This window comes from Oncorhynchus kisutch, linkage group LG8 (assembly GCF_002021735.2).
Source record: "Oncorhynchus kisutch isolate 150728-3 linkage group LG8, Okis_V2, whole genome shotgun sequence".
Lineage (NCBI taxonomy): Eukaryota > Metazoa > Chordata > Actinopteri > Salmoniformes > Salmonidae > Oncorhynchus > Oncorhynchus kisutch.
The window spans coordinates 2,461,176-2,479,976 of record NC_034181.2 but is presented as its reverse complement, the minus strand read 5'-3'; the positions used below and the strand labels follow the sequence as shown (position 1 = coordinate 2,479,976).

At 47.0% G+C, this 18,801-nt stretch overlaps 1 protein-coding gene across 7 annotated transcripts in view; it reads right to left on the bottom strand.

Annotated features, from left to right (window-relative positions):
* Positions 1-1,950: 1,950 nt before the first annotated feature.
* LOC109882760 (mitogen-activated protein kinase 1) overlaps positions 1,951-18,801 on the bottom strand; it is a 102,588-nt gene continuing 85,737 nt past the window's right edge. Inside the window, exons 6-9 of one of the 7 annotated variants that reach the window (XR_004210720.1) lie at positions 17,696-17,937; positions 15,347-15,476; positions 3,193-11,715; positions 1,951-3,111 (exon numbers count right to left, since the gene is read on the bottom strand). Coding sequence is in view for 4 of the 7 variants with exons in the window: in XM_031829539.1 (XP_031685399.1) it covers positions 15,360-15,476; positions 17,696-17,937 (359 nt within the window). In the remaining 3 variants the exon portion in view is untranslated. Of the gene's footprint in view, positions 11,716-12,640; positions 12,691-15,346; positions 15,477-16,250; positions 17,454-17,695; positions 17,938-18,801 lie in introns of those variants that run through there. The other 6 variants (XR_004210719.1, XR_004210718.1, XM_031829539.1 and 3 more) reach the window with 6 other exon arrangements.

Here is an 18,801-nt window from a genome sequence, read left to right as displayed (position 1 = left end):
CTTCTGCTGAGAGCTGCTATCCCCCCCTCCTCTTCTGTTGAAAGCTGCCGTACCCCCCCTCCTCTTCTGAGAGCAGCTATCCCCCCTCTTCTTCTGAGAGCTGCTATCCCCCCCTCTTCTGAGAGGTGCTATCCCCCTCTCCTCTTCTGAGAGCTGCTATCCCCCCCTCTTCTGAGAGCTGCTATCCCCCCCTCTTCTGAGAGCTGCTATCCCCCCCCTCCTCTTCTGCTGAGAGCTGCTATCCCCTCCTACTCTTCTGCTGAGAGCTGCTATCCCCCCCTCTTCTGAGAGGTGCTATCCCCCTCTCCTCTTCTGAGAGCTGCTATCCCCCCTCTTCTGAGAGCTGCTATCCCCCCCTCTTCTGTTGAAAGCTGCCGTACCCCCCCTCCTCTTCTGAGAGCTGCTATCCCCCCTCCTCTTCTGAGAGATGCTATCCCCCCCTCCTCTTCTGATGCTATCCCCCCTCCTCTTCTGCTGAGAGGTGCTATCCCCTCTTCTTCTGAGAGATGCTATCCCCTCTTCTTCCGAGAGATGCTATCCCCCCCCTCCTCTTCTGAGAGCTGCTACCCCCCCCCTCCTCTTCTGAGAGGTGCTATCCCCCCCTTATTCTGAGAGCTGCTATCCCCCCCTCTTCTGAGAGCTGCAATCCCCCCCTCCACTTCTGTTGAGAGCTGCCGTACCCCCCCCTCCTCTTCTGAGAGCTGCTATCCCCCCCTCCTCTTCTGAGAGATGCTATCCCCCCTCTTCTGCTGAGAGGTGCTATCCCCTCTTCTTCTGAGAGATGCTATCCCCTCTTCTTCTGAGAGATGCTATCCCCCCCTCCTCTTCTGAGAGATGCTATCCCCCCCTCCTCTTCTGAGAGATGCTATCCCCCCCTCCTCTTCTGAGAGCTGCTATCCCCCCTCTTCTGAGAGCTGCTATCCCCTCTTCTTCCGAGAGATGCTATCCCCCCCCCCTCCTCTTCTGCTGAGAGCTGGTGGAGTTCCCGGTCATCTTGCCAACCAAGAGCCTTGACTGAAGTGGGGGGGGAGGGTGAGATTTCACAACTCACACACATGCAGTTAGATCGACACGCAGACAGACATGCAGTTAGATCGACACGCAGACAGACATGCAGTTAGATCGACATGCAGACAGACAGACATGCAGACAGACAGACATGCAGTTAGATCGACATGCAGGCAGACAGACATGCAGACAGACATGCAGACATGCCATAGCGTTGTGTTCATCTGTCAACCAAGAAAGCCTGCCCTACACAATCTGCTGAGAAGAGGCCAGGTCTGTTTAGTGAATACTATAGTAATGACATAGTAGTAAATGAGTAACATGCTCCATTCAACCACTGCATTAGTGAAGATCTCAGGTAGTAATGAAGGATTTAACATGGAGCCTCGTTTTACTCCGACTCAAATGGCTTGTTCTGAGCATGTTGTGTAAGATCCAACACTCTCATTCTAGCCTGCACCCCGAATGGCACCCTATTGCCTATATAGGGAACAGGGCCCCCCTAGTGCACTATAGAGGGAACAGGGCCCCCCTAGTGCACTAGAGGGAACAGTGTCCCCCTAGTGCGCTATAGAGGGAACAGGGCCCCCTAGTGCACTACAGAGGGAACAGGGCCCCCCTAGTGCACTACAGAGGGAACAGGGCCCCCCTAGTGCACTATAGAGGGAACAGGGCCCCCCTAGTGCACTATAGAGGGAACAGTGTCCCCCTAGTGCGCCATAGAGGGAACAGGGCCCCCTAGTGCACTACAGAGGGAACAGGGCCCCCCTAGTGCACTATAGAGGGAACAGGGCCCCCCTAGTGCACTATAGAGGGAATAGGGCCCCCCTAGTGCACTATAGAGGGAATAGAGTGCCTTTTGGGACACGGTGGAACTTTATGAAATACAGAGAATTAATTATGCTCGTTTCCAAAGGAAAAAAGATCCCCAGAGACGTGGAATAGGACACAGGGTATTTATTTTCCAGGTTTACATGTCATGGCAGAGATGTAAAATAACAGATTGATATCATCAACATCAGCAGAAAAGCTTTGTTCAAGTCAACTCCTTCAACATGACAGATAGCCAGACCACGAAGGCTTGGTTTCAACCTCCATATACACTGAGTGTACAGAACACTTGCTCTTACCATGACAGGTGAATCCAGGTGAAAGCTATGATCACTAATTGATGTCACCTATTAAATCCACTTCAAACAGTGTAGATGAAGAGGAGGAGACGGGGTTAAAGAAGGATTTTTAAGCCTTGAGACAATTGAGACATGGATTGTGTATGTGTGCCATTCAGAGGGTGAATGGGCAAGACAACAGATTGAAGTGCCTTTAAACAGGGTATGGTTGTAGGTACCGGGCGCACCGGTTTGTGTAAGAACTGCAACGCTGCTGTGTTTTTCACACTCAACAGTTTCCTGTGTGTATCACATGTACATGTGACATGTACACTCATGTGTATACTCATGTGACATATACACTCATGTGACATGTACACTCATGTGTATACTCATGTGACATATACACTCATGTGACATATACACTCATGTGACATGTACACTCATGTGTATACTCATGTGACATATACACTCATGTGACATATACACTCATGTGACATGTACACTCCGTGTATAATCTGGTTTAGCTACTAACAGAAACCTCAAAAACACAAAACAACCCAAATAACAAACCTTGATCTTTGTGGGGTTTTATTGTTGCTTGAAAGTGAAATTGACAATTAAAAGGTTTTCTACTGATCAAAACAGAGGAGTATTTCAATTCATGGCAACAAGTCTTAAGTTCCCAGCAGTGTAACGGCCAAAATGGGCAATTGAAATGAATCAGTGGAGCTTATGGGAAAATCATCAGACCAAAGTTCACCTGACAAGACTGAATCTAAACATCACACGGTTGGTTTTATGCTCTTCTTACATTTTCCTGTACTTTTCACCCCATTTGTTGATCACGAAATCTGAAAATACTCTGGATACATTCAGTAACATGTTAATAAGAATATTCCTGGAAAACGTGGGGTAGATGAAACATAAGACAAAACGATTACAAGGGTCTGAGTGAGAAGACTATCTGGGGTGTCTCCAAGTGGCAACACACCTCTCCACAGTTCATAAGACAAAACGATTACAAGGGTCTGAGTGAGAAGACTATCTGGGGTGTCTCCAAGTGGCAACACACCTCTCCACAGTTCACAGTTCACAAGACATTTCAATGCACTTTTATGACTCAACGAACAGTCTTCAGCTATCAGGTGTTTTTCCTTCTCTCCCAGCTGTGAGGAACTAGAGGACACTTGTAGTTGTTTCGTCTTGGAACACATCCCCACCGTCACACAATGACTGTTGTTTCACCCAGTCCAGAAACGGTCCATTATGAATCTCAACCTGGGTCAGGTGGGCTTGAACTGAAAGCCTGTTTTTTTAACCATGTTATCTTGTAGCTGTACATCAAACAACAGTGATCCTAAACATGGACACTATGTGACATGAGTTTTATGATATGGAAATATCAAGTCCACATTTGGACTCAACAGGTGTTTGGTTTGCTTGTGTGACATCAAAGCGGTATTCATTATAATCCTCAACATTTGATCTTTCAAAATACATAGAGAATTTACAGCTTTAACCTCAATCAGACGACAGAAAGTTGCCCAATTACCTGGAGAGATGGGGGCAACTAACTTGTTGTTGAGTGCGGTGTTCATGTTCAGAACAGCTGTCAGTCAGAACACAGAGCTGTGACATGTCTATCATGTGACTGGACAGTCACTGCGTTCCAACTGAGGTGCCCAGATCTGCCGTTTCATCCTGTATACAGATATGAGTGTAAAGGTAAATGAAACTATACAAGAGTAATATTCGATAGAAACATTCATTTTACCATAAAAAAAATTAAAATAAAACGATTGGAGTGTAAAATAAATTATCTCCATTTCAGTCCTCATCACAGAATCAAAGCTTCAGCAACATATCTAATATAAAATCCCATCATCCTCAGCGAGACTAAGTGCATTTATTCGCAGAATATACTGAGATCCCAACGACCCCAACTAAACACAGAATATACTGAGATCTCAACGACCCCAACGACCCCCACTAAAACCAGAATATACTGAGATCCCAACGACCCCCACTAAAACCAGAATATACTGAGATCAACGACCCCCACTAAAACCAGAATATACTGAGATCAACGACCCCCACTAAACACAGAATATACTGTGATCCCAACGACCCCCACTATAAACGCAGAATATACTACGACCCCCACTAAACACAGAATATACTGCGATCCCAACGACCCCCACTAAAACCAGAATATACTGAGATCCCAACGACCCCCACTATAAACACAGAATATACTGAGATCCCAACGACCCCACTAAACACAGAATATACTGAGATCCCAACGACCCCACTAAACACAGAATATACTGAGATCCCAACGACCCCCACTATAAAACACAGAATATACTACGACCCCCACTAAACACAGAATATACTACGACCCCCACTAAACACAGAATATACTGCGATCCCAACGACCCCCACTAAACACAGAATATACTGTGATCCCAACGACCCCCACTAAACACAGAATATACTGAGATCCCAACGACCCCCACTATAAAACACAGAATATACTACGACCCCCACTAAACACAGAATATACTACGACCCCCACTAAACACAGAATATACTGCGACCCCAACGACCCCCACTAAACACAGAATATACTGTGATCCCAACGACCCCAACTAAACACAGAATATACTGAGATCCCAACGACCCCCACTATAAACACAGAATATACTGCGATCCCAACGACCCCCACTAAACACAGAATATACTGAGATCCCAATGACCCCCACTTTAAACACAGAATATACTACGACCCCCACTAAACACAGAATATACTGCGATCCCAACGACCCCCACTACACACAGAATATACTGTGATCCCAACGACCCCCACTAAACACTGAATATACTGTGATCCCAACGACCCCCACTAAACACAGAATATACTGAGATCCCAATGACCCCCACTTTAAACACAGAATATACTTGGATCCCAACGACCCCCACTAAACACAGAATATACTGTGATCCCAACGACCCCCACTAAACACAGAATATACTGAGATCCCAATGACCCCCACTTTAAACACAGAATATACTACGACCCCCACTAAACACAGAATATACTGCGATCCCAACGACCCCAATGACCCCCACTACACACAGAATATACTGTGATCCCAATGACCCCCACTAAACACAGAATATACTGTGATCCCAACAACACCACTAAACACAGAATATACTGTGATCCCAACGACCAGCACTAAACACAGAATATACTGCGATCCCAACGACCCCCACTAAAACCAGAATATACCGCAATCCCAAAGACCCCCACTAAACACAGAATATACTGTGATCCCAACGACCCCCACTAAAACCAGAATATACTGCGATCCCAACAACCCCCACTAAACACAGAATATACTGTGATCCCAATGACCCCCACTAAACACAGAATATACTGCGATCCCAACGACCGCCACTAAACACAGAATATACTGTGATCCCAATGACCCCCAGTAAACACAGAATATACTGTGATCCCAATGACCCCCACTAAACACAGAATATACTGTGATCCCAACGACCCCCACTATAAAACACAGAATATACTACGACCCCCACTAAACACAGAATATACTACGACCCCCACTAAACACAGAATATACTGCGATCCCAACGACCCCCACTAAACACAGAATATACTGTGATCCCAACGACCCCCACTAAACACAGAATATACTGCGATCCCAACAATACCACTAAACACAGAATATACTGTGATCCCAACAACACCACTAAACACAGAATATACTGTGATCCCAATGACCCCCACTAAACACAGAATATACTGTGATCCCAACAACACCACTAAACACAGAATATACTGCGATCCCAACAACACCACTAAACACAGAATATACTGTGATCCCAACAATACCACTAAACACAGAATATACTGCGATCCCAACAACACCACTAAACACAGAATATACTGTGATCCCAATGACCCCACTAAAACCACAATATACTGCGATCCCAACGACCCCAATGACCCCCACTAAACACAGAATATACTGCGATCCCAACGACCCCAATGACCCCCACTAAACACAGAATATACTGTGATCCCAACGACCCCCACTAAACACAGAATATACTGTGATCCCAACGACCCCAATGACCCCCACTAAACACAGAATATACTGTGATCCCAACGACCCCCACTAAACACAGAATATACTGCGATCCCAACAATACCACTAAACACAGAATATACTGTGATCCCAACGACCCCCACTAAACACAGAATATACTGCGATCCCAACAATACCACTAAACACAGAATATACTGTGATCCCAACAACACCACTAAACACAGAATATACTGTGATCCCAACAACACCACTAAACACAGAATATACTGCGATCCCAACAACACCACTAAACACAGAATATACTGCGATCCCAACAACACCACTAAACACAGAATATACTGTGATCCCAACAATACCACTAAACACAGAATATACTGCGATCCCAACAACACCACTAAACACAGAATATACTGTGATCCCAATGACCCCCACTAAACACAGAATATACTGTGATCCCAACGACCCCAATGACCCCCACTAAACACAGAATATACTGTGATCCCAACGACCCCCACTAAACACAGAATATACTGCGATCCCAACAATACCACTAAACACAGAATATACTGTGATCCCAACAACACCACTAAACACAGAATATACTGTGATCCCAATGACCCCCACTAAACACAGAATATACTGTGATCCCAACAACACCACTAAACACAGAATATACTGTGATCCCAATGACCCCCACTAAACACAGAATATACTGTGATCCCAACAACACCACTAAACACAGAATATACTGCGATCCCAACAACACCACTAAACACAGAATATACTGTGATCCCAACAATACCACTAAACAAAGCTGCACATCAAATGTTGGAGTTCATATAAACCTATGGCATTGTAATGTTATATAAACCTATGGCATTGTAATGTTATATAAACCTATGGGATTGTAATGTTATATAAACCTATGGCATTGTAATGTCATATAAACCTATGGCATTGTAATGTCATATAAACCTATGGCATTGTAATGTTATATAAACCTATGGCATTGTAATGTTATATAAACCTATGGCATTGTAATGTTATATAAACCTATGGCATTGTAATGTTATATAAACCTATGGCATTGTAATGTTATATAAACCTATGGCATTGTAATGTCATATAAACCTATGGCATTGTAATGTTATATAAACCTATGGCATTGTAATGTTATATAAACCTATGGCATTGTAATGTCATATAAACCTATGGCATTGTAATGTTATATAAACCTATGGCATTGTAATGTTATATAAACCTATGGCATTGTAATGTTATATAAACCTATGGCATTGTAATGTTATATAAACCTATGGCCCATGGCGTAATGTTATATAAACCTTAATCTGGTCTACCAGGCTGGCTCTCTCTCATTCGAGATATTGAGCCAGTAGGTTATGTTGACCTATGTGGCCAAAGGCACTGTAACGTTGTACAGATGGCACTGTAACGTTGTACAGATGGCACTGTAACGTTGTACAGATGGCACTGTAACGTTGTACAGATGACACTGTAACGTTGTACAGATGGCACTGTAACGTTGTACAGATGGCACTGTAACGTTGTACAGATGGCACTGTAACGTTGTACAGATGGCACTGTAACGTTGTACAGATGGCGCTGTAACGTTGTACAGATGGCACTGTAACGTTGTACAGATGACACTAACGTTGTACAGATGGCACTGTAACGTTGTACAGATGGCACTAACGTTGTACAGATGGCACTGTAACGTTGTACAGATGGCACTGTAACGTTGTACAGATGGCACTGTAACGTTGTACAGATGACACTGTAACGTTGTACAGATGGCACTGTAACGTTGTACAGATGGCACTGTAACGTTGTACAGATGGCACTGTAACGTTGTACAGATGGCACTGTAATGTTGTACAGATGGCACTGTAACGTTGTACAGATGACACTAACGTTGTACAGATGGCACTGTAATGTTGTACAGATGGCATTGTAAGGGTAAATAGATAGAAAGTGTGACTTGGCATTAGACTGGGTGACTTGGCATCTCAACCTGGGTGACTTGGCATCTCAACCTGGGTGACTTGGCATCTCAACCTGGGTGACTTGGCATCTCAACCTGGGTGTCTTGGCATCTCAACCTGGGTGTCTTGGCATCTCAACCTGGGTGTCTTGGCATCTCAGACTGGGTGACTTGGCATCTCAACCTGGGTGACTTGGCATTAGACTGGGTGACTTGGCATTAGCCTGGTTGACTTGGCATTAGACTGGGTGACTTGGCATCTCAACCTGGGTGACTTGGCATTAGACTGGGTGACTTGGCATTAGACTGGGTGACTTGGCATTAGACCGGGTGACTTGGCATTAGACCGGGTGACTTGGCAATAAGTGTGAAAGATGTCAGCAGTTACCACAGCAGAGATCTGGAACACCACAGACAGTTACTGGAGCAGAGATCTGTAACACCGCAGACAGTTACTGGAGCAGAGATCTGTAACACCGCAGACAGTTACTGGAGCAGAGATCTGAAACACCGCAGACAGTTACTGGAGCAGAGATCTGAAACACCACAGACAGTTACTGGAGCAGAGATCTGAAACACCAGACAGTTACTGGAGCAGAGATCTGTAACACCAGACAGTTACTGGAGCAGAGATCTGTAACACCACAGACAGTTACTGGAGCAGAGATCTGAAACACCAGACAGTTGCTGGAACAGAGATCTGTAACACCGCAGACAGTTACTGGAGCAGAGATCTGAAACACCACAGACAGTTACTGGAGCAGAGATCTGAAACACCACAGACAGTTACTGGAGCAGAGATCTGAAACACCAGACAGTTACTGGAACAGAGATCTGTAACACCAGACAGTTACTGGAGCAGAGATCTGAAACACCGCAGACAGTTACTGGAGCAGAGATCTGTATAGACGTTTGGCCACTTTGTAATGGAGTAGATACTATGGCCAGTGAAATGGCAGCAGAGAGAAGCCTGTGTGCATGGACAATGTTCTCTCCGAGCTCAAGCTACGAGTCACTAACCAGCTTCCATTGAAATGGTTCTGTATGTAACTGAAATAAGTGTGAAACAAGTATGAAGAACCTTTCGACGTAACCAGGTGACCAGTGGCCGAGTTAACTATGGCCGCTGTAATGGTATCAGAGAGAAGCTAGCATATAGATCTAGCAAGATGCAGACATCTTGTGTTACTGGTAATGCCTCGTGTTAATTGTCCTTGGTATTTGTTCCTGTAGTCGGGGGAAGGAGGACGCAGCAGACGAGCCTAACTTCTGTTGTTACGTCGCGCTCTCACTAAACCAACGAGTGTTGACACCTTAAAAGGGGCACGGACACAAACCTGCAAACGAAAGCAACGGATCCAATGTGTAAATATGGTGTTGGGATAATGTACATGTAATCTGACTCATGACTCTGTACTCAAGGTTTCTCAGTATAAATGGCTTTTAATTCCATGACAGACTGACCAGGTGAAAGATATGATCGCTTATTGATCTCGCTTGTTAAGTCAACTTCAATCCGTGTAGATGAAGGGGAGGAGACAGGTTGAAGAAGGACTTTTAAGCCTTGAGACAACTGAGACATGGATTGTGTCTGTGTGCCATTCACAGGGTGAATTGGCAAGACAAAACATTTGAGTGCCTTTAAACAGGGTACGGTAGTAGGTACCAGGAGCACCGGTTTGTGTAAGAACTGCACCGCTGCTGGGTTTTTCTACGCTCAACAGTTTATCAAGTGTATCAAGAATGGTCCACCACCCAAAGGACATCCAGACAACTTGACACAACTGTGGGAAGCGTTGGGGTCAACATGGACCAGCATCCCTGTGGAACACTTTGGACACCTTGTAGAGTCCATGTCCAGACGAAATGAGGCTGTTCTGAAGGCTAAAGGGGTACAACTCAATATTATTAACTTGCTCTTAATGTTTTGTTAGAAGAGAGCGAGACCGGGCCGTTGGGAGGAGGAGAGAGAGAGACCGGGCCGTTGGGAGGAGGAGAGAGAGAGACCGGGCCGTTGGGAGGAGGAGAGAGAGAGACCGGGCCGTTGGGAGGAGGAGAGAGAGAGACCGGGCCGTTGGGAGGAGAGAAAGAGAGAGACCGGGCCGTTGGGAGGAGAGAGAGAGAGACCGGGCCGTTGGGAGGAGCAGAGAGAGAGAGACCGGGCCGTTGGGAGGAGCAGAGAGAGAGACAGAGACCGGGCCGTTGGGAGGAGCAGAGAGAGAGACCGGGTCGTTGGGAGGAGGAGAGAGCGTTAGGTAGCCTAGTGGTTAAGAGAGTTGGGCCAGTAATTGAAAGGTCGCTGTTTGAATCACAGAGCCGGCGAGTTGGAAAAATCTGCCATTCTGCCCTTGAGCAAGGCAGTTAACCCCCAACAACAACTGTGCCCCGGGCGCCGATGACGTGGAAATCGATTAAGGCAGCCGCCTGCACCTCTCTGATTGAGGGTTTAAACGTGGAACACACATTTCGGTTGAATGCATTCAGTTGTCTAACTGACGAGGTCAGTTATTACCTCAACCTGTCCAGATACTGTAGTATTACCTCAACCTGTCCAGATACTGTAGTATTACCTCAACCTGTCCAGATACTCTAGTATTACCTCAACCTGTCCAGATACTGTAGTATTACCTCAACCTGTCCAGATACTGTGGTATTACCTCAACCTGTCCAGATACTGTGGTATTACCTCAACCTGTCCAGATACTGTGGTATTACCTCAACCTGTCCAGATACTGTGGTATTATGACAATGCAAAAGTAAGTTGATCTCATCAATGCGGGGTCTTTCTTGGTAGGGTGCCGTCACAACAATCCTGTTCATAACTTCAGATAGAAAGATCTAGAAAGACCATTCACAACGTAAAGCTTTTGAAAACAAACCGACAACTGTGTACCACCGCTTCAGCTGCGCGGGCCAGGAGTAACAATGAAGACTTAACCATAAACCAAAGACAAAGCGTCTGATTGAACAGATGTCTCCAGAGCCAAATGTGTCCCAAATGGCACCCTATTCCCTATATAGTGCACTACTTTAGACCAGAGCCCTATGGCACCCTATTCGATATATAGTGCACTACTTTAGACCAGAGTCCTATGGCACCATATTCCCTATATAGTGCACTACTTTCTAAAAGTAGAACACTATATTAGGGAATAGGGCACCATTTGGGACACAGAACCACTGTTGATCTTGGCTTAAAACACACAAGACAAGCATCTCCTCAACGATAAGCCAACAAGTGACGCACCCTTACCCCATAGGCAGAGGGTAGGGAGAGACAGAGAGAGAGAGAGCAGAGAGAGAGAGGTTGATTCCTGACACTGTTCCTGAGCATGGTGGTTTGACTGACTAGGGGAGGTAGGAAGTATACAGGAAATGCTGAAGACAGGAGGAACCACAGCACATGACGGAAAGGTGGAGAGAAGAGGTGGAGGAAAGGAGTCCAGAGTCTGATCTGTGGAGAGAGAGAGAGGAGAGAGAGACGAGAAAGAAAAAAAGAGAGAGACAGAGAGAGAAAGAGAGAGAAGAGAAAGAGAGAGGAGAAATGGAGAGAGGAGAAAGAGGAGAGAGAGAGAGGAGAAAGAGGAGAGAGAGAGAGGAGAAAGAGGAGAGAGAGAGAGGAGAAAGAGGAGAGAGAGAGAGGAGAAAGAGGAGAGAGAGAGAGGAGAAAGAGAGAGAGGAGAGAGAGAGAGGAGAGAGAGAGAGGGGAGAGAGAGAGAGAGAGAAGAAAGAACTGTTAAACAGAGAAAGAGATCTGAAGGGAGGCTCTATCCTAAGATCAAATCAAAATTAAATGTTATTTGTCACATGCGCTGAATACAACCTTCCTATGAAATGCTTACTTACAAGTCCTTAACTTTATTTTCTTTAAACTGCATTGTTGGTTAAGAAAATATAAAAAAAATGTAAACAAAATAACTGAGGCTATAAACAGGGGGCACTGGTACTGAGTCAGTGTGCGGGGGTACAGGTCAAAGGTCATTTGTATATGTAGGTAGGGTGAAATGACTATACATAGATAATAAACAGTAGTACAGGTTAAAGGTCATTTGTATATGTAGGTAGGGGTGAAGTGACTCCGATGGCCATTCGATGAATTGTTCAGCAGTCTTCTGCCTTGGGGGTAAAAACTGTTGAGAAGCCTTTTTGTCCTATACTTGGCACTCCGGTACCGCTTGCCATGCGGTAGCAGAGAGAACAGTCTATGACTGGGGTGGCTGGGGTCTTTGACAACTTTTAGGGCCTTCCGCTGACACCACCTGGTATAGAGGTCCTGGATGGCAGGAAGCTTGGCCCCAGTGATGTACTGGGCCATACGCACTACACTCTGTAGCGCCTTACGGTCAGATGCTGAGTAGTTGCCGTACCAGGCGGTGATGCAACCGGTCAGGATGTTCTCGATGGTGCAGCTGTAGAATTTTTTGAGGATCTGGGGACCCATGGCAAATATTTTCAGTCTCCTGAGGGCTGATACTCTGGTGCAAAGACACTCTACTCCATCACTACAAAACCCCTCAAAGGCACTCTACTCCATCACTACAAAACCCCTCAACGGCACTTACTCCATCACTACAAAACCCCTCAACGGCACTCTACTCCATCACTACAAAACCCCAAAAAGGCACTCCACTCCATCACGACAAAACCCCTCAACGGCACTCTACTCCATCACTACAAACCCCCTCAACGGCACTCTACTCCATCACTACAAACCCCCTCAACGGCACTCTACTCCATCACTACAAACCCCCTCAACGGCACTCTACTCCATCACTACAAACCCCCTCAACGGCACTCTACTCCATCACTACAAAACACCTCAACGGCACTCTACTCCATCACTACAAACCCCTCAAAGGCACTCTACTCCATCACTACAAACCCCTCAAAGGCACTCTACTCCATCACTACAAAACCCCTCAACCGCAGTACACCTCCATCATATTGATTCCAATCCTCTCAGATCAGGTGCCTGGGAGACGGGGGTTGAGGCCTAGGTGTCGATTAGGATTCCCTTTCTCTCATTACAGGTGATGTACTGCACTTGTCTGGATGAAGTAGATTGGGTGTGCCTGTTTTTCTTCAGGCGGGATGACCGATTCTTGCCCACGTGAGCAGAGTTCACACCATTTCATCAGTTTGCGCCCAGCGGTATACGCTGAAGGATCTGCTCTCAAAATGACAGCCGTGAGGGATAGAGTTGACACTGTCGCATTCGTCTGTTTTTGTTGCTGTCTGCCCCCCCCCCCTGATATTCCGTGTTTTAGTTACTAATGATGCCCTACAGCACTATCAAACTACACCCAATCCCAAATGGACTTGGAGAGATCTGGGAGATCTGAGATGATCTGACAGGTGCTAAGAGTATTGTGAAAAAAGGCTACATTCTTGCGTCATGTCTGATCTACAGTCCAAGCTGGCCAATGCTTCCAGATGCCCAGGCAGACTGTGTGTGTTGTTTAACTGCAGAGTGGGTTGAGATTTGAATATGCTGTTTGTACCTGTGTGTATGGGTTAGGACCTGCAGACTGTGTTGAAGCTGTCTGTACCTGTGTGTATGGGTTAGGGCCTGCAGACTGTGTTGAAGCTGTCTGTACCTGTGTGTATGGGTTAGGGCCTGCAGACTGTGTTGAAGCTGTCTGTACCTGTGTGTATGGGTTAGGGCCTGCAGACTGTGTTGAAGCTGTCTGTACCTGTGTGTATGGGTTAGGGCCTGCAGACTGTGTTGAAGCTGTCTGTACCTGTGTGTATGGGTTAGGGCCTGCAGACTGTGTTGAAGCTGTCTGTACCTGTGTGTATGGGTTAGGGCCTGCAGACTGTGTTGAAGCTGTCTGTACCTGTGTGTATGGGTTAGGGCCTGCAGACTGTGTTGAAGCTGTCTGTACCTGTGTGTATGGGTTAGGGCCTGCAGACTGTGTTGAAGCTGTCTGTACCTGTGTGTATGGGTTAGGGCCTGCAGACTGTGTTGAAGCTGTCTGTACCTGTGTGTATGGGTTAGGGCCTGCAGACTGTGTTGAAGCTGTCTGTACCTGTGTGTATGGGTTAGGGCCTGCAGACTGTGTTGAAGCTGTCTGTACCTGTGTGTATGGGTTAGGGCCTGCAGACTGTGTTGAAGCTGTCTGTACCTGTGTGTATGGGTTAGGGCCTGCAGACTGTGTTGAAGCTGTCTGTACCTGTGTGTATGGGTTAGGGCCTGCAGAATGTGTTGAAGCTGTCTGTACCTGTGTGTATGGGTTAGGGCCTGCAGACTGTGTTGAAGCTGTCTGTACCTGTGTGTATGGGTTAGGGCCTGCAGACTGTGTTGAAGCTGTCTGTACCTGTGTGTATGGGTTAGGGCCTGCAGACTGTGTTGAAGCTGTCTGTACCTGTGTGTATGGGTTAGGGCCTGCAGACTGTGTTGAAGCTGTCTGTACCTGTGTGTATGGGTTAGGGCCTGCAGACTGTGTTGAAGCTGTCTGTACCTGTGTGTATGGGTTAGGGCCTGCAGACTGTGTTGAAGCTGTCTGTACCTGTGTGTATGGGTTAGGGCCTGCAGACTGTGTTGAAGCTGTCTGTACCTGTGTGTATGGGTTAGGGCCTGCAGACTGTGTTGAAGCTGTCTGTACCTGTGTGTATGGGTTAGGGCCTGCAGACTGTGTTGAAGCTGTCTGTACCTGTGTGTATGGGTTAGGGCCTGCAGACTGTGTTGAAGCTGTCTGTACCTGTGTGTATGGGTTAGGGCCTGCAGACTGTGTTGAAGCTGTCTGTACCTGTGTGTATGGGTTAGGGCCTGCAGACTGTGTTGAAGCTGTCTGTACCTGTGTGTATGGGTTAGGGCCTGCAGACTGTGTTGAAGCTGTCTGTACCTGTGTGTATGGGTTAGGGCCTGCAGACTGTGTTGAAGCTGTCTGTACCTGTGTGTATGGGTTAGGACCTGCAGACTGTGTTGAAGCTGTCTGTACCTGTGTGTATGGGTTAGGGCCTGCAGACTGTGTTGAAGCTGTCTGTACCTGTGTGTATGGGTTAGGGCCTGCAGACTGTGTTGAAGCTGTCTGTACCTGTGTGTATGGGTTAGGGCCTGCAGACTGTGTTGAAGCTGTCTGTACCTGTGTGTATGGGTTAGGGCCTGCAGACTGTGTTGAAGCGAGCCGTCTCTTCAAAGATCAGCTCCTTCAGGGTCTCTTTGGGTAGATCATCCAGCTCCATCGCAAACTTGAAGGGAGTCTCTGTTACAGGCTAACAGAAAGAGAGAGAGACAGACAGGAGGTTAGAGTCTCTGTTACAGGCTAACAGAGAGACAGACAGGAGGTTAGAGTCTCTGTTACAGGCTAACAGAGAGACAGACAGGAGGTCAGAGTCTCTGTTACAGGCTAACAGAAAGAGAGAGAGACAGACAGGTTAGAGTCTCTGTTACAGGCTAACAGAGAGACAGACAGGAGGTCAGAGTCTCTGTTACAGGCTAACAGAAAGAGAGAGAGACAGACAGGAGGTTAGGGTCTCTGTTACAGGCTAACAGACAGACAGGAGGTTAGAGTCTCTGTTACAGGCTAACAGAGAGACAGACAGGAGGTTAGGGTCTCTGTTACAGGCTAACAGACAGACAGACAGGAGGTTAGGGTCTCTGTTACAGGCTAACAGAGAGACAGACAGGAGGTTAGGGTCTCTGTTACAGGCTAACAGACAGACAGACAGACAGGAGGTTAGGGTCTCTGTTACAGGCTAACAGAGAGACAGACAGGAGGTTAGGGTCTCTGTTACAGGCTAACAGAGAGACAGACAGGAGGTTAGGGTCTCTGTTACAGGCTAACAGAGACAGACAGGAGGTTAGGGTCTCTGTTACAGGCTAACAGGCAGACAGGAGGTTAGGGTCTCTGTTACAGGCTAACAGACAGACAGGAGGTTAGAGTCTCTGTTACAGGCTAACAGAGAGACAGACAGGAGGTTAGGGTCTCTGTTACAGGCTAACAGCGAGACAGACAGGAGGTTAGGGTCTCTGTTACAGGCTAACAGAGAGACAGACAGGAGGTTAGGGTCTCTGTTACAGGCTAACAGACAGACAGACAGGAGGTTAGGGTCTCTGTTACAGGCTAACAGAGAGACAGGAGGTTAGGGTCTCTGTTACAGGCTAACAGGCAGACAGGAGGTTAGGGTCTCTGTTTCAGGCTAACAGGCAGACAGGAGGTTAGGGTCTCTGTTACAGGCTAACAGGCAGACAGGAGGTTAGAGTCTCTGTTTCAGGCTAACAGGCAGACAGGAGGTTAGGGTCTCTGTTACAGGCTAACAGGCAGACAGGAGGTTAGGGTCTCTGTTTCTGGCTAACAGGCAGACAGGAGGTTAGAGTCTCTGTTACAGGCTAACAGACAGACAGGAGGTTAGGATCTCTGTTACAGGCTAACAGAGAGCCAGACAGGAGGTTAGGGTCTCTGTTACAGGCTAACAGAGAGACAGGAGGTTAGGGTCTCTGTTTCAGGCTAACAGGCAGACAGGAGGTTAGGGTCTCTGTTACAGGCTAACAGACAGACAGGAGGTTAGAGTCTCTGTTTCAGGCTAACAGGCAGACAGGAGGTTAGGGTCTCTGTTACAGGCTAACAGAGAGACAGGAGGTTAGGGTCTCTGTTTCAGGCTAACAGGCAGACAGGAGGTTAGGGTCTCTGTTACAGGCTAACAGGCAGACAGGAGGTTAGGGTCTCTGTTACAGGCTAACAGGCAGACAGGAGGTTAGGGTCTCTGTTACAGGCTAACAGGCAGACAGGAGGTTAGGGTCTCTGTTTCAGGCTAACAGACAGACAGGAGGTTAGGGTCTCTGTTACAGGCTAACAGGCAGACAGGAGGTTAGGGTCTCTGTTTCAGGCTAACAGGCAGACAGGAGGTTAGGGTCTCTGTTACAGGCTAACAGACAGACAGGAGGTTAGGGTCTCTGTTACAGGCTAACAGACAGACAGGAGGTTAGGTTCTCTGTTACAGGCTAACAGACAGACAGGAGGTTAGGGTCTCTGTTACAGGCTAACAGGCAGACAGGAGGTAAGGGTCTCTGTTACAGGCTAACAGGCAGACAGGAGGTTAGGGTCTCTGTTACAGGCTAACAGGCAGACAGGAGGTTAGGGTCTCTGTTTCAGGCTAACAGGCAAACAGGAGGTTAGGGTCTCTGTTAGGAGGTTAGGGTCTCTGTTACAGGCTAACAGGCAGACAGGAGGTTAGAGTCTCTGTTACAGGCTAACAGGATATAGAGATGACTGAATTAATACAATAGAAGAGACTAGTTACATATCATCATTGGTCAGGGACATTTAGGACATACCTAAAATCTAATCCACTAACATTATTCATCGACTACTGATTTCTGACAAATACTCCATCTGTAAGGTCGTAGGGTCAAGGGTCAGGGTTCATTACCTCATCTGTAGGGTTGTAGTATTGCTCCAGGTAAGGTTGAGTCAGGGGTCAGGGTTCATTACCTCATCTGTAGGGTCGTAGTACTGTTCCAGGTAAGGGTGAGCCAGAGCCGCCTCCACCTCGATCCTCTTGTGGGGGTTAAAGGTCAACATCTTATCCAGCAGGTCCAGAGCTTTGGAGTCGGCTTTGGGGAAGAGGCTGTTCCAGGGGACCTTGCAGCGCAGTGGGAGAGACAGCAGGTAGTTCCTGGCCTTGATGTTAATGATGCAGTTCAGATCCTCCTGGGAAGGAGACCCTAGGATACCTGGAGGGGAGGGAGACAGAAACATGAAGTGTTGTGATAACCAACCACCTCATCGCCATAACTGGTAAACCACAAGAGGGGAGAGATGTGGGGAAGATGAGAGAGAGCAGAAGTTTACATTTTAGTCATTTTAGCAGACGCTCTGATCCAGAGTGACTTACAGGAGCATTTAGGGTTAAGTGCCTTGCTCAATGGCACATCGGCAGATTTTCAACTAGTCCGCGCAGGGATTCAAACCAGCGACCTTTCGGGTACTGGCCCAATGCTCTTAATCACTAGGCTACCTGCACCCTGAGGGGAGAGATGAAAGATGGGCGAGAGATGTGGGGTGGCAGGTAGCCTAGTGGTTAGAGTGTTGGACTAGTAACCAGCAGGTAGCCTAGTGGTTAGAGTGTTGGACTATTAACCAGCAGGTAGCCTAGTGGTTAGAGTGTTGGACTAGTAACCAGCAGGTAGCCTAGTGGTTAGAGCGTTGGACTAGTAACCAGCAGGTAGCCTAGTAGTTAGAGCGTTGGACTAGTAACCAGCAGGTAGCCTAGTGGTTAGAGCGTTGGACTAGTAACCAGCAGGTAGCCTAGTGGTTAGAGTGTTGGACTAGTAACCAGCAGGTAGCCTAGTGGTTAGAGTGTTGGACTAGTAACCAGCAGGTAGCCTAGTGGTTAGAGTGTTGGACTAGTAACCAGCAGGTAGCCTAGTGGTTAGAGTGTTGGACTAGTAACCAGCAGGTAGCCTAGTGGTTAGTGTTAGACTAGTAACCAGCAGGTAGCCTAGTGGTTAGAGCGTTGAACTAGTAACCAGCAGGTAGCCTAGTGGTTAGAGCGTTGAACTAGTAACCAGCAGGTAGCCTAGTGGTTAGAGTGTTGG